We start from the raw sequence: 12,996 nt of genomic DNA, 5'->3' as shown, positions 1-12,996 counted from the left end.
AGCAAAAAAAAAAAAAAGGTCTTAACAGGTCAGTCACCATTATTAAATTCCAGGACAGGATGCCTCATACCTCATCAGCAAGGCATGCTAACACTAAAAACACATTCGCATTTCCTACTGAATTACCTCAAGTCATTTCCTGCATTATCTGCATAATCTATGGACTCATCCTGATTTGCTTAAAAGGTCTGACATGGAATATTTGCTAGTCTGGCAAACCAAGGACTTTGATGTCTACTGAAAATTTTCCTTCTCTGATTTAATGTTTTCACTTTCTCACTTTTGATTTTTTTCTTAATATTGTTGTTTAAACTCTTAAGCTATCAGAAGCAAAATTTCAAGTTGAGAGGTAAAATTATCACATAAGCCATTATAAAATTATAATCTACAATAAAACCAACTCACCAACTGGATGAGTGACGGTGTTCTGTAGGCTGGGAATTACCACAGAATAGGTAGGTGAGCGATAAGGATAAATTGTTGTTGGATTTGTAGAGATGATGTTCTGTGTGGTACCAGAAAATACATTGGAAACGCTTAGAGGGAAGCGTTTTCGCTTCCCTGGACGAGGTTGATAAACCCAACCTAGAGAAGAAGATTAACCATTTTTAATTTGAACCTACAAATCCTATTTAGCCTTTAAATAGTTCTTTTCACATTAAAAGTCCAAAATGCTTCTAAGTCTTAGTTGTCTAAAGTATCTTTTCCACTTCTATGATACTATTTTTGTGCATTTCAGCATATCTATCTGTATGGCTCCTAGCTAGTGGTCAATGTTGTAACTAATAAATTAAAGGAAGACCAAGAGCAAATGTCTTTTATCCAAAGACACATAATGAATTTACAGTAAAATCAACATTAAAGGCACCAAGTCTGAATTCCAAAGATTTTCCTCTACCCATTAAAAAAAATGCCCCAGTAAGACACTATTTGTCTCCTTCTGTTTTTGTTTTTTTTTTTTTACTTTCTGTAAGATACAATTATCTATGTCTTACAATGAAGCGGTTATTAATGACCAGTCACTATTTTTATGCCTTCTTTGGGAAAAGTCACCCTCTTAGACTTGGCAGTCTCCACATCCACAAACCACCCAATTTTCTTCTAAACTCAGAAAAATGGAGTTATGGCAGTTGTCGCCACCAAGAGAATCACTGGTTCCCTGTAACCACTACTCTAACCATTGCCAGCCTGAATCTCTCTATTACTTTAGGAAAAAAATTCTTTCCACGCACAGTGTGTTGGTCATACCAACATATATTAAGCTTTTACCAAGCTTAATAACAATGTCCTGACTGCTGGGGAGAAAGTCAGAATTTATTTCAAACTATATCATGATGAGGATAAATTTATCAGGCAGGAGGCAGGACTAAATTCTGATAACCATATAACATTAAAATGGAGCTTGGTGCTAATGCCTGCAGTGTGCACTGCATATTTTTCTGTTGCTATGAGCCGAACACTTCATTTTCTAATATATTTGAAATATCATGGCATAGAACTCTGGAGCGTCACCTTCATTAAATTTATATCTTTATATTAAATCAAAACCACTGTAAAACTGTATATCCCCAGGTTTGCATTAGTAGGCAAATATAAGACCAGATCAGGTTTGCACTGGTTGGCAAATACGAGACCAGATATCGTTCTACTTTGTTCTGTTTAAGAAAACTTATGTCCAGTATGAATTCAATTGTTACTATAATATTAACCATAATTTTCTCTATTGTACATATCAGACCAGAAAAAAATTACATTTTGTCTTTCAATCTCATCCTAACCTATTCTTTACCTAAATAAATAAATTTAAAAGAAATTAGAAAGAGGCTATGTTCATTTTATTTGATTACCAGGAAATTCCTCTCTGTGCTTTTCTTTAATCTTTTGTGCTTCATCATAATAGGGTTTCTTTTGTTCTTCACTAAGTTTGTTCCACTCTAACCCGAGCTGGACACTGATTTCTGCATTGTTGGCTGCTGGGTTAGCTTTGGCTAGTGCTGGCCGGTGGATCCTTGCCCAAACCATAAATGCATTCATGGGTCGCTTCACATGACCATTTCTGTCCTTACTGAAGGGAGTATCTGGTATTCCTACATGACAAAAATTAAAAGACTAAATTAATGTGCCACACACACAATTTTAAAGTGAAGTGCATCTCCAACTATATTTACTTTTTAAACATATGGACAAAATATTCACTTCAATATAGTCAAAGAACTGCCAGTATTCCATAATTCCTCATAACCCTTGAACTCAGCATTCTAAACTGTGGTTTAGAATGATTGTTCTTTTCCTCAGAAAGAATATTATTATTGAAGACACTGTAAAATGCTGGCTTATTACTTCCTTGAGTTATATTAATGCTTCTAACAATTAACATTTGGCTTATTTCCCATTAAAAATATTCTATTAATGGGGAACAGGAACTATAACTTATTCATGACTATAATCCTAGCACTAGGTGGGTGTACCCTAAAAGTTTAAAGGAATTCACTTACATGCTGCTGGAGTGCCCATTCAAGCAAAAATACTTATAATATTATAGTGTTAGTTATATTTCATTATTAAAGTGAAGCACCTGCCAAGGTGGGTCATTAACACTAGTCTCATGTCCTGGGAAAAAAGAGGAAAATAATAAAGGTGACTTTTTGAAAGTCACAGGGGCGACTGAAATTACAATAAAGGAAGTTGTTTAAAGTCACATTTCTTATATAATTTATCAAAAGCCAGTCTATAAATTTCATATATTCTCTTTATCTTAAGGTTACTTGACATAAAATTTTAAAATGCACAAAGGATGAAACAAGTATTATAAAGAAAGCTTTCCCTTTCTCTTCTTTAGAAAATGAAAACAAAGTTTAAAAATTACTAAAAGTGAAAAGCAAGAAGGGTGGGAAGGAAGAATCAATAAAGAAAATAAGAACAAATACAGTAAATATAAAATTAATGAAAATATAAAGTGAAGATTAGTATAAATTTCCACATTTACAGGCATAATTGTCTGAATTAAATCTTAAAATAAGAATTTTCTAGGTATGTATTTGGAAATAATGGATAGAAATAAGATATCTACTTTTAATTGTTACTACTATAATTATGGTCCTTTATTTGAAAACTTTTATTCTACTTTAGTTTTCTGTATTTCTGTAAGTTCTTAGCTTTTAGAATAGTTACAATTAATTATGTAGTCTTTTCTCCTAGAAAATGCTTACTCTTCATTTTTAAAAAAGAAAAATCATTTCTAAATCCAGTATAAACTTTCCCTTTTCTTAAACATTTTTTATTAATACACGTAAAAACAGAGCTACTATCATACATTTTAAAATGTTGATTATCTGTAGCAATATAAACTGAGAATGTTGTATTTACCTAGAAAGACTATTTCTATTTTTGTGTATAAGCATTAGTCACACCTAAATCTCATTTAATGGGCCTTTAAAAAAAGAGGTTATTTTTAATGTTTGGGAATCTTGAACGTGTTAGTGTATTTTACTGGTATATGTACAAGTCAGAAGTGATACCTGTGCAGACTTTGCCCTGAATCCATGATTTTATTTTTCTAGTTTAGGCTTCTCAACAGCTGATATGTCAGCTATGGGCAATAGACGAAGTCTGAAAACCAGATTGATTCCCCTGCTGTCTAATACCTGCATCTGAGGGAAGCACCGTGAGCGGGACATCCTTGGTTTCAATTTTTACAGAAGGCTCCAGTAAGGACTGCATTTTAATAGGCACCGGTGTCAACGGGACCTTGGTCAATCGTATTAGCTCTGAAGGTGGTGGTCCCTGAAACTGGATCCGGGCCCCAGGGGGTACGGTGTGAAGAGTCAAAGGGATCCTGAGGTCTTGCTGATGTGGCCCAAAGGCACTGGACGGCTGGGTCAGGATGACATCCTTGCTGCCATGGGCCAGGCCATTGGACGCGGGCTCTGTACTGAGCCTGCAGTCCTCTCGAAGTCTGTCAGGCGCCTCCGTTTTGATGACGCCTTCTCTGAGGACTGCCAGGCTTTTGCCTTCTTCGCCTTTTGCTGCGTAGCTCACAATGTCCTCCACCTCCAACTTGCCCTTCTCGTCCCCTCGGCGGCTGCTGAGGGGCCCAGAGCCTTCTGCCTTTACCGTCCTGGAGGTTTTAGGGCACGCCTCGACGGCCCTCCGAGGCCCAGCCAACAGATCCAAGCCGGATCCTGGCTCCTGCTTCTCCGCCTTAACGTGCAGCGCTCGGGGCTGCAACGGGTGCAACTCAGGCCTGCAGGGGACGCCCTCAGATGCGGGGGGCGGCGGCGGCAGCAGGAGCAGCTCAGGCTTCAGCTGCAGCAGCCGCGCCTGCGCGGGAGAGGTGGCGGCGCCTTCCTCCCGGGCCTGAGGCAGTGGTGGCCCGGGTGGCAGCAGTAACACCTGCTCCGGCTTCACCTGCAGCAGCCGTCGTGCCGCTGGCTGTACGCCCGACGCCGAAGGTTCCCCACACGACGAAGCGACGGTCGCAATGGCGGCCGCGCACGGGGTAGGCGGCGACGGAGAGGGCTTCGCGGCCGCTGCCCGGAAGGAGGCGCCCTCGACGGGCAGCGGGGGCGGAGCAGGACGCAGCGGGCGCGGCGGGGTCGCCCGCGGCAGTTGGCGCTGCTGAAGCGGCTGCTCCGGCCTGGCTCTCTCCATGGGGGGAGGGGGACGCCCCGGCCTGGTCCCAGGACGGATTGTGAGCTCAGCCGTTTGTTTGCGACCTTCCCCCTACCCCTTTCAGTTAAGACCCTTCCAAGGTCTTTGCTACCCAGAACCCTACGCGGTTAAAAAAAGCAGTCCTTGGTCTTGGCCTCGCCCAATCACAAGCGTTCTGGTACCCCAGCCCGCCAATCACAGGGGCGTTCTCCGGCCCCTCCTGACCTCCGCGCTCCTCTCGTGCGGAGCCCTCGAATAACTCTTGATGGCCTGGGTCGCGGCACGTGCCGCCTATTTTCCACGTCTGACTCTCCCTCTCTTCCGGAGTTCTCTTCCGGCCGTTGTCCTTGGTTACCCCTCCCCCGCCCAGAGGGCCCGACAATGGCGTTGCCCGGAAACAGAGATGTTGGAAGCCACTGACCTCCAGGGGCTAAAGTCTCGTGAGTCATTTACTAGAGCTGGAGATCCCGGCCTTGATTACGCAGTTTACGCTTCCGGAATAACCCATGGACCCCGACCCTCAAGGGGGACTTTGGATTTATGCCATGGGAAAGGGCAAATTTTGCAACGTCTCAATAACCTCATCACTGAATCTTGCAGGGGAGAGTGTTGGACTTAAACATTAGTGCTAGACTTTAATCACCACTCCTGTGGGCAGAAATACACCACTTGTACTTGCAAAACACATCCCAAATTCTTCTACCTCTTTCGGTTTTTCCCATTACTCCGTTCTGATCTTTTCACCTGGATACTGCTATAGCTGTATATAGTAAATAGTTTTCTTGCTTTTCGTTTTGGTACCACTACACTCCAGTGGCCAAGAATCTGAAAAATACAAATCTAGTCCTCTGATAACCTTCCCCTCCCCCACCCCCAAAAATCTTCTCAGGACCCTCCGCAGGTCAGACAATAAAGGTTACTATTCTTGGCAGATGGCACCCCACTCCAGTACTCTTGCCTGGAAAATCCCATGGACGGTGGGGTCGCTGAGATTCGGGCGACTGAGCGACTTCACTTTCACTTTCATGCATTGGAGAAGGAAATGGCAACCCACTCCAGTGTTCTTGCCTGGAGAATCCCAGGGACGGGGGAGCCTGGTGGGCTGCCGTCTATGGGGTCGCACAGAGTTGGACACGACTGAAGCGACTTAGCAGCAGCAGCATAGTCTAATAATATAATAATCACAATCTATAGTAGGGGCTTACTTTTATCTCAGCATTGGTTCAAGTTCTTTGCTTTCTTATGCCTCTCCTTTATCTAGAACTGTGTTTGTTTCCATTAAATGTAACCAAGAAAAAGAAAGAAATCTTGTATTAACAATTGTTACATTTCTAAGTGATGTCCTGACAAAAAGCTATAGATAAATCTTGAAGCAGATAATTATTTTGCCACCAGGAAAAGTTAGCTCTCAAAGAAGACCTGAACCCAGTTCTCTTTCTACTATCCTGTTGTCAAATGTGGCAAATAGTTCTTACAACTGGAAGGTAGATAAAAGCAGTGGTTTGCAAACTTTTATCTTAGGAATCCTTTATATCCACAAAAATGAAGATTCCAAAGAGCTTTTATTTATGTGATTTTATTTATCAATGTTTGCCATATTATAAATAAAAACTGGAGGACTTAAAAATAGTTATCAATTCAAGTATCAATAATAAACCCATTAGATATTAACATAACACATTTTCATGATAAAACTATGTTCCCCCCCAAATTAGAACAGTGGAATTGTGAATCTAATGTCTAACTTCAGTTCAGTTCAGTCGCTCAGTCGTGTTCGACTCTTTGCGACCCCATGAATCGCAGCACACCAGGCCTCCCTGTCCATCACCAACTCCTGGAGTTCACTCAGACTCAAGTCCATCGAGTCCGTGATGCCATCCAGCCATCTCATCCTTGGCCGTCCCCTTCTCCTCCTGCCCCCAATCCCTCCCAGCATCAGAGTCTTTTCCAATGAGTCAACTCTTTGCATGAGGTGGCCAAAGTACTGGAGTTTCAGCTTTAGCATCATTCCTTCCAAAGAACACCCAGAGTTGATCTCCTTCAGAATGGACTGGTTGGATCTCCTTGCAGTCCAAGGGACTCTCAAGAGTCTTCTCCAACACCACAGTTCAAAAGCATCAATTCTTCAGCACTCAGCCTTCTTCACAGTCCAACTCTCACATCCATACATGACCACAGGAAAAACCATAGCCTTGACTAGACAGGCCTTTGTTGGCAAAGTAATGTCTCTGCTTTTGAATATACTATCTAGGTTGGTCATAAGTTTTTTTAAAAAAAGTTAGATTCTCATGGTTGCTTCTGCATTCAGTTTGTTGTGATTCAGGTCATACAGGCTCTAGATAGCTTCATTATACACTCATGAGTGTATGAAGTAAAAAAGGCAAATATTGTCTAAGACTTATTATAAAAGTAGTGTTAACTTAGCAGGAACTCTGAAAGAGTCAGTCCCTGAACTACACTTTGACCAAGCTAGTTGCACAGTCGTGTCAGGCTCTTTATGTTCCCATGGACTGTTGCTTGTCCAGATCCTCTGTCCATGGGATTCTCCAGGCAAGAATACTAGAGTGGGTTTCCTTTGATGGGGTATCTTGGGATTGAACCCACATCTCCTGCATTGCAGGCAGACTCTTAACCAGCTGAACCAATAGGGCAGCTTTGCACTTTGAGAACCGCTGACAAAACAAAGGCTAATGAAAGAGGCAGAGAAATAAATCATGTTAGATTTTGTGCAAGACTAGTTCATATATTCCAGGCTGAATTAGTAATTTAAAGCAAGTGATCTGACAATCCTCTGTGACAGCAGTGAAAACAGTATCTGCTCCCATCTTCAACCCCAGACAACCACATATATGCTTTCTGTCTCTATAATTTTGCGTTTTCTAGAAATTTCATATAAATGGAATTACATAACATGTAGGCATAAACGTCTGGCTTCTTTAACTTAGCATAATGTTTTTGAGGTTCATCCAAATATAATGTATCAATAATTATTTTATTACAGCATGGTATTCCATAGTATGGAAATACCAAATTATACAGGGATGTTTGTTTAAGATGTTTCCCATTCATTTTGTTTATCCATTGACTAGTTGATGAGCATTTGGATTATTTCTAGGTTTTGGCTTCTATGAATGTGATGTCCATTCATGTAAAAATATTTGTGGGGACATAGATTTGCATCTCACTTGGGTAGGCACCCAGAAGCAGAATTGCTAGGTTATGTGGTAAGTTTATGCATAACATTTTACAAAACTTCCAAACTACTTTGCAAAATGTGTCATTTTAAATTCCCACCCATAACATATGAGGGTCTCGGTTTCTTTAACTCTTCTTCAAAATTTGGTATTGAGAGGGTAACAGGCAGGAAGGCCAGGGGTCTCTAAACAGAGGAAATAGGCTGCAAGTGTCTCTTAAAATTCTGTTTTGCTATGAAGACACCTGGTTCCACCTGAACTTAACTTTTCTCAAACCTTGAGCTAACCTAAGCTGAAACCCCAATACTTTGGCCACCTCATGGGAACAGTTGACTCACTGGAAAAGACTCTGATGATGGGAGGGATTGGGGGCAGGAGGAGACGCAGACGACCGAGGATGAGATGGCTTAATGGCATCACCGACTCGATGGATGTGAGTTGGTGATGGACAGGGAGGCCTGGCGTGCTGCAATTCATGGGGTCACAAAGAGTTGGACACGACTGAGTGACTGAACTGACTGAACTAACTGACTGAGCTAACCAATGCATTTTTCTTATGGAAATATTTGTCTTAAGCTATGTTAATGAAACTATGTATTTGCTTTGGAATTTGCCTTTCTTCAAAATGGTTTCACCAAAGCCTAACTTTTTTCCTTTTCTCAAACCTTGGGCTGATGATAGCTCAACACACCAGTATTCATATCAATTGCTTTATGGCTGGGGGATGACACACCTCGTGCTATTATATCTCAAAAATGCATGTTGTGGGAGAGGGGCCTGGTGAAACTTCCCTCAGCCTTGAGGTATCTCTCTTATCTGATTAATAACTTTCTAACAGACATAAAACAGTTTGATAAAACTAGCGGTGGTGGGGGGTGTGCGCGGGGCCGAGTGTGGGGGGGACTCACCCTCCTCCTTCTGATGTCTGTGTCAGAAGCTTTCTCTGTCCCTTTTCACTTTAATACAACTCTGCTACACAAAAGCTCTTGAGTGATCAAGCCTGGTCCCTGGTCCCGAAGCTGAATCTTCTTCAGAGATCACGAATCCCACACTGTTCACCATAAGCTATCAGTATCAAAAACCTTTTAAATTTTATCCATTCTATTTAGTATATATAGAATATATTATAGTAGTAGAATATAATATTAAATAATTGTATTTTAAAACTGTATTTCCACACTGAATACTACTGTTGAGCATCTCCTCATATCCTTAGTTGCTATTAATGTATCTTCATTACGTAGTTCTGTTAAAGTTTCTTTTGCCAGTTATTTAGATTTTGTTGGTTTTCTTTTTTATTTTTAAGGATTCTTAATATATTCTGAATATAAGTTCTTTATTAGATATGGGTTTTGCAAATATTTTCTTCCAGTCTGTAGCTTGTCTTTTCATTCTTAGTAATCTTTCCAAGAGCAACATTTTAACCTTTAATGATGTCCAATTTATCAATATGCCATTATTCATATTTAAGAAATCTTTGCCTAGCCTAAGGTTACTAAGATTTTTCTCTTGTTATTTTCTCTAGAAGAGTTTTAGTTTTAGCTCTTACATTTAGCACTGTGATCCATTTCAAGTTAATTTTTCTGTGAAGAAAGAATCTAGATCCTTACCTAACACAATACAGTTGTTTCAGTACCATTTGTTGAAAAGACTATCTTTTTCCCATTGAATAAATTTAATTGACAGGATATACATGATTTATTTCTGAACTCTGTTTTATTCCTCTGACCAATGTCTGTCTTTAGGCTAATATTACATTATCCTGATTACAAATCTTTATGGTAAATGTGGGGATTAGGTCATATAAATTCTTAAACTCAGTTCTTTTTCAAAATCATATTGGCTAGTCTTGTTCTTTGGGTTTTCACATAAATTTTAGAATCAGCTTATGAATTTTTACCAAAAACAAGCATGGTGATGCATGTAGCCTGCACTGTATGTATAGATGAATTTTGGGAAAATGGACATCTATTTCTGCTTTATTGACTATGCCAAAGCCTCTGACTGTGTGGATCACAATAAACTGTGGAAAATTCTTCAAGAGATGAGAATACCAGACCACATGATCTGCCTCTTGAGAAACCTATAGGCAAGTCAGGAAGCAACAGAAAAAACTGTACATGGAACAACAGACTGGTTTCAAATAGGAAAAGGAGTACGTCAAGGCTGTATATTGTCACCCTGCTTATTTAACTTCTATGCAGAGTACATCATGAGAAACGCTGGGGTGGAGGACGCACAAGCTGGAATCAAGATTGCTGGGAGAAATATCAATAACCTCAGATATGCAGATGACACCACCCTTATGGCAGAAAGTGAAGAGAGGCTAAAAAGCCTCTTGATGAAAGTGAAAGTGGAGAGTGAAGAAGTTGGCTTAAAGCTCAACATTCAGAAAACGAAGATCATGGCATCTGGTCCCATTACTTCACGGGAAATAGATGGGGAAACAGTGGAAACAGTGTCAGACTATTTTTTGGGGCTCCAAAATCACTGCAGATGGTGATTGCAGCCGTGAAATTACAAGACGCTTACTCCTTGGAAGGAAAATTATTACCAACCTAGATAGTATATTCAAAAGCAGAGACATTACTTTGCCAACAAAGGTCTGTCTAGTCAAGGCTATGGTTTTTCCTGTGGTCATGTATGGATGTGAGAGTTGGATTGTGAAGAAAGCTGAGCACCTAAGAATTGATGCTTTTGAACTGTGGTGTTGGAGAAGACTCTTGAGAGTCCCTTGGACTGCAAGGAGATCCAACCAGTCCATTCTGAAGGAGATCAACCCTGGGATTTCTTTGGAAGGAATGATGCTAAAGCTGAAACTCCAGTACTTTGGCCACCTCATGCGAAGAGTTGACTCATTGGAAAAGACTCTGATGCTGGGAGGGATTGGGGGCAGGAGGAGAAGGGGACGACCGAGGATGAGATGGCTGGATGGCATCACTGACTTGATGGACGTGAGTCTGAGTGAACTCCAGGAGTTGGTGATGGACAGGGAGGCCTGGCGTGCTGCAGTTCATGGGGTCACAAAGAGTCGGACACGACTGAGCGACTGAACTGAACTGAACTGAAGCAATATAGGGAGATAGCGAAGGTCAGGGATTCCTGGCATGGGGTCGCAGAGAGTTGGACATGACTTGGTGACTGAACAACAAGAAAGCAATATTGAGTCTTCAATTTGCAGACATGGGATATATGTCCGTTTGTTTCAGTCTTTAATTTTTCTTGACAGTGTTGTATAATATTCAAGTGTTGTATACAGTTCTGCCCTTATTTTGTTAAATTCGTTCTTCAGTTCAGTTCAGTTCAGTCACTGAGTTGTGTCCGACTCTTTGGGACCCCATGGACTGCAGCATGCCAGGCTTCTCTGTCCATCACCAACTCCCGGAGCCTACTCAAACTCATGTCCATTGAATTGGTGATGCCATCCAACCATCTCATCCTCTGTCGTCCCCTTCTCCTCCCACCTTTAATCTTTCCCAGCATCAGGGGCTTTTCCAATGAGTCAAGTCTTCACATTAGGTGGTCAAAGTGTTAAATACTTTAATTTTGATGCTGTTATGAATGTAATTGTTTTAATTTCATTTCTAGTTGGTTATATACTGATTGTATTTTCGTTGCATTATTGCACTGGCTAGATGCTCTGGTGCAGCATAGAATACAAGTGGACATCCTTGCTTTGTACCCAGTGTCAGGGGGAAAACAGTGTCTTTTATCTTTAAGCATGATGTTAGTTGTAGATTTTATGTAGCTGTTATCAAATTAAAGAAGTTTCTTTCTCTCCCTAGTTTATTGAGAGCTTTCTCATGAATATTTTCTGCATTTTATTAAATGCTTTTTCTTATTATAATCATATCTAAAAATCATTTGACTTCTGGTGTATTATAAATATTAATATTTTATCAACAGCTTTTTCTACATCTTTTGAGATTATCCTATTCCCCTTTAATCCAAGAGTCAGCAATATTTTCCAGAAAGGCCTATACAGTAAATATTTTTGGTTTGTGAGCAATATGATCTTTGTTGCAGCCAATCAACTCTGCTGTTGTAGAATGAAAGCAATTATAGACCACGTGTAGATGAGTGGGCATGATTGTTTTCCATTAAACTTTATTAACAAAAACAAAAGCCATGCCAGATTTGGTCTATGAGCTGTGGTATGCAGACTTCTGCTTTATTCTGTTACTACTATATGTATTACATTAGTTGATATTCAGATGTTAAAGTAGCCTGCATTACTGATACCCTTACTTGGTCATAATGTATAATCTTTTTTTATACATTATTGGATACAATTGCTATTCTTCATTACTTTGCCAACAAAGGTCCCTCTAGTCAAAGCTATGGTTTTTCCAGTAGTCATGTAAGGATGTGAGAGTTGGACTATAAAGAAATTGAAGTGAAGTGAAAGTCGCTCACTTGTGTCCGACTCTTTGCAACCCCATGGACCATACAGTCATGGAATTCTCCAGGCCAGAATACAGGAGTGGGTTGCCTTTCCCTTCTCCAGGGGATCTTCCCAACCCAGGGATCGAACCCAGGTCTCCCACATTGCAAGTGGATTCTTTACCAATTGAGCCACCAGGGAAACCCAAGTGCCAAGAAAGTTCAGTTCAGTTCAGTTCACTTCAGTCGCTCAGTCGTGTCTGACTCTTTGTGACCCCATGAACTGCAGCACGCCAGGCCTCCCTGTCCATCACCAACTCCTGGAGTTCACTCAGACTCAAGTCCATCGAGTCCGTGATGCCATCCAGCCATCTCATCCTTGGCCGTCCCCTTCTCCTCCTGCCCCCAATCCCTCCCAGCATCAGAGTCTTTTCCAATGAGTCAACTCTTCGCATGAGGTGGCCAAAGTACTGGAGTTTCAGCTTCAGCTTTAGCATCATTCCTTCCAAAGAAATCCCAGGGCTGATCTCCTTCAGAATGGACTGGTTGGATCTCCTTGCAGTCCAAGGGACTCTCAAGAGTCTTCTCCAACACCACAGTTCAAAAGCATCAATTCTTTGGCGCTCAGCCTTCTTCACAGTCCAACTCTCACATTCATACATGACCACAGGAAAAACCATAGCCTTGACTAGACGGACCTCAGTCAGCAAACTAATGTCTCTGCTTTTGAATATGCTATCTAGGTTGGTCATAACTTTCCTTCCAAGGA

General features: G+C 41.0%; 1 protein-coding gene across 1 annotated transcript in view; it reads right to left on the bottom strand.

Moving 5' to 3' along the window:
- The window catches only part of SOX30 (SRY-box transcription factor 30), a 44,368-nt gene extending 39,718 nt beyond the window's left edge, over positions 1-4,650 (bottom strand). The window contains exons 1-3 of the mRNA XM_040241435.1: positions 3,645-4,650; positions 1,848-2,087; positions 406-585 (exon numbers count right to left, since the gene is read on the bottom strand). Coding sequence (XP_040097369.1) covers positions 406-585; positions 1,848-2,087; positions 3,645-4,650 — 1,426 coding nt within the window. The remainder of the gene's footprint in view (positions 1-405; positions 586-1,847; positions 2,088-3,644) is intronic.
- Positions 4,651-12,996: the final 8,346 nt, after the last annotated feature.

Source organism: Oryx dammah, unplaced genomic scaffold (assembly GCF_014754425.2).
Source record: "Oryx dammah isolate SB20612 unplaced genomic scaffold, SCBI_Odam_1.1 HiC_scaffold_5, whole genome shotgun sequence".
Taxonomy (NCBI): Eukaryota; Metazoa; Chordata; class Mammalia; order Artiodactyla; family Bovidae; genus Oryx; species Oryx dammah.
This window is presented reverse-complemented; position numbering and strand designations above follow the sequence as displayed.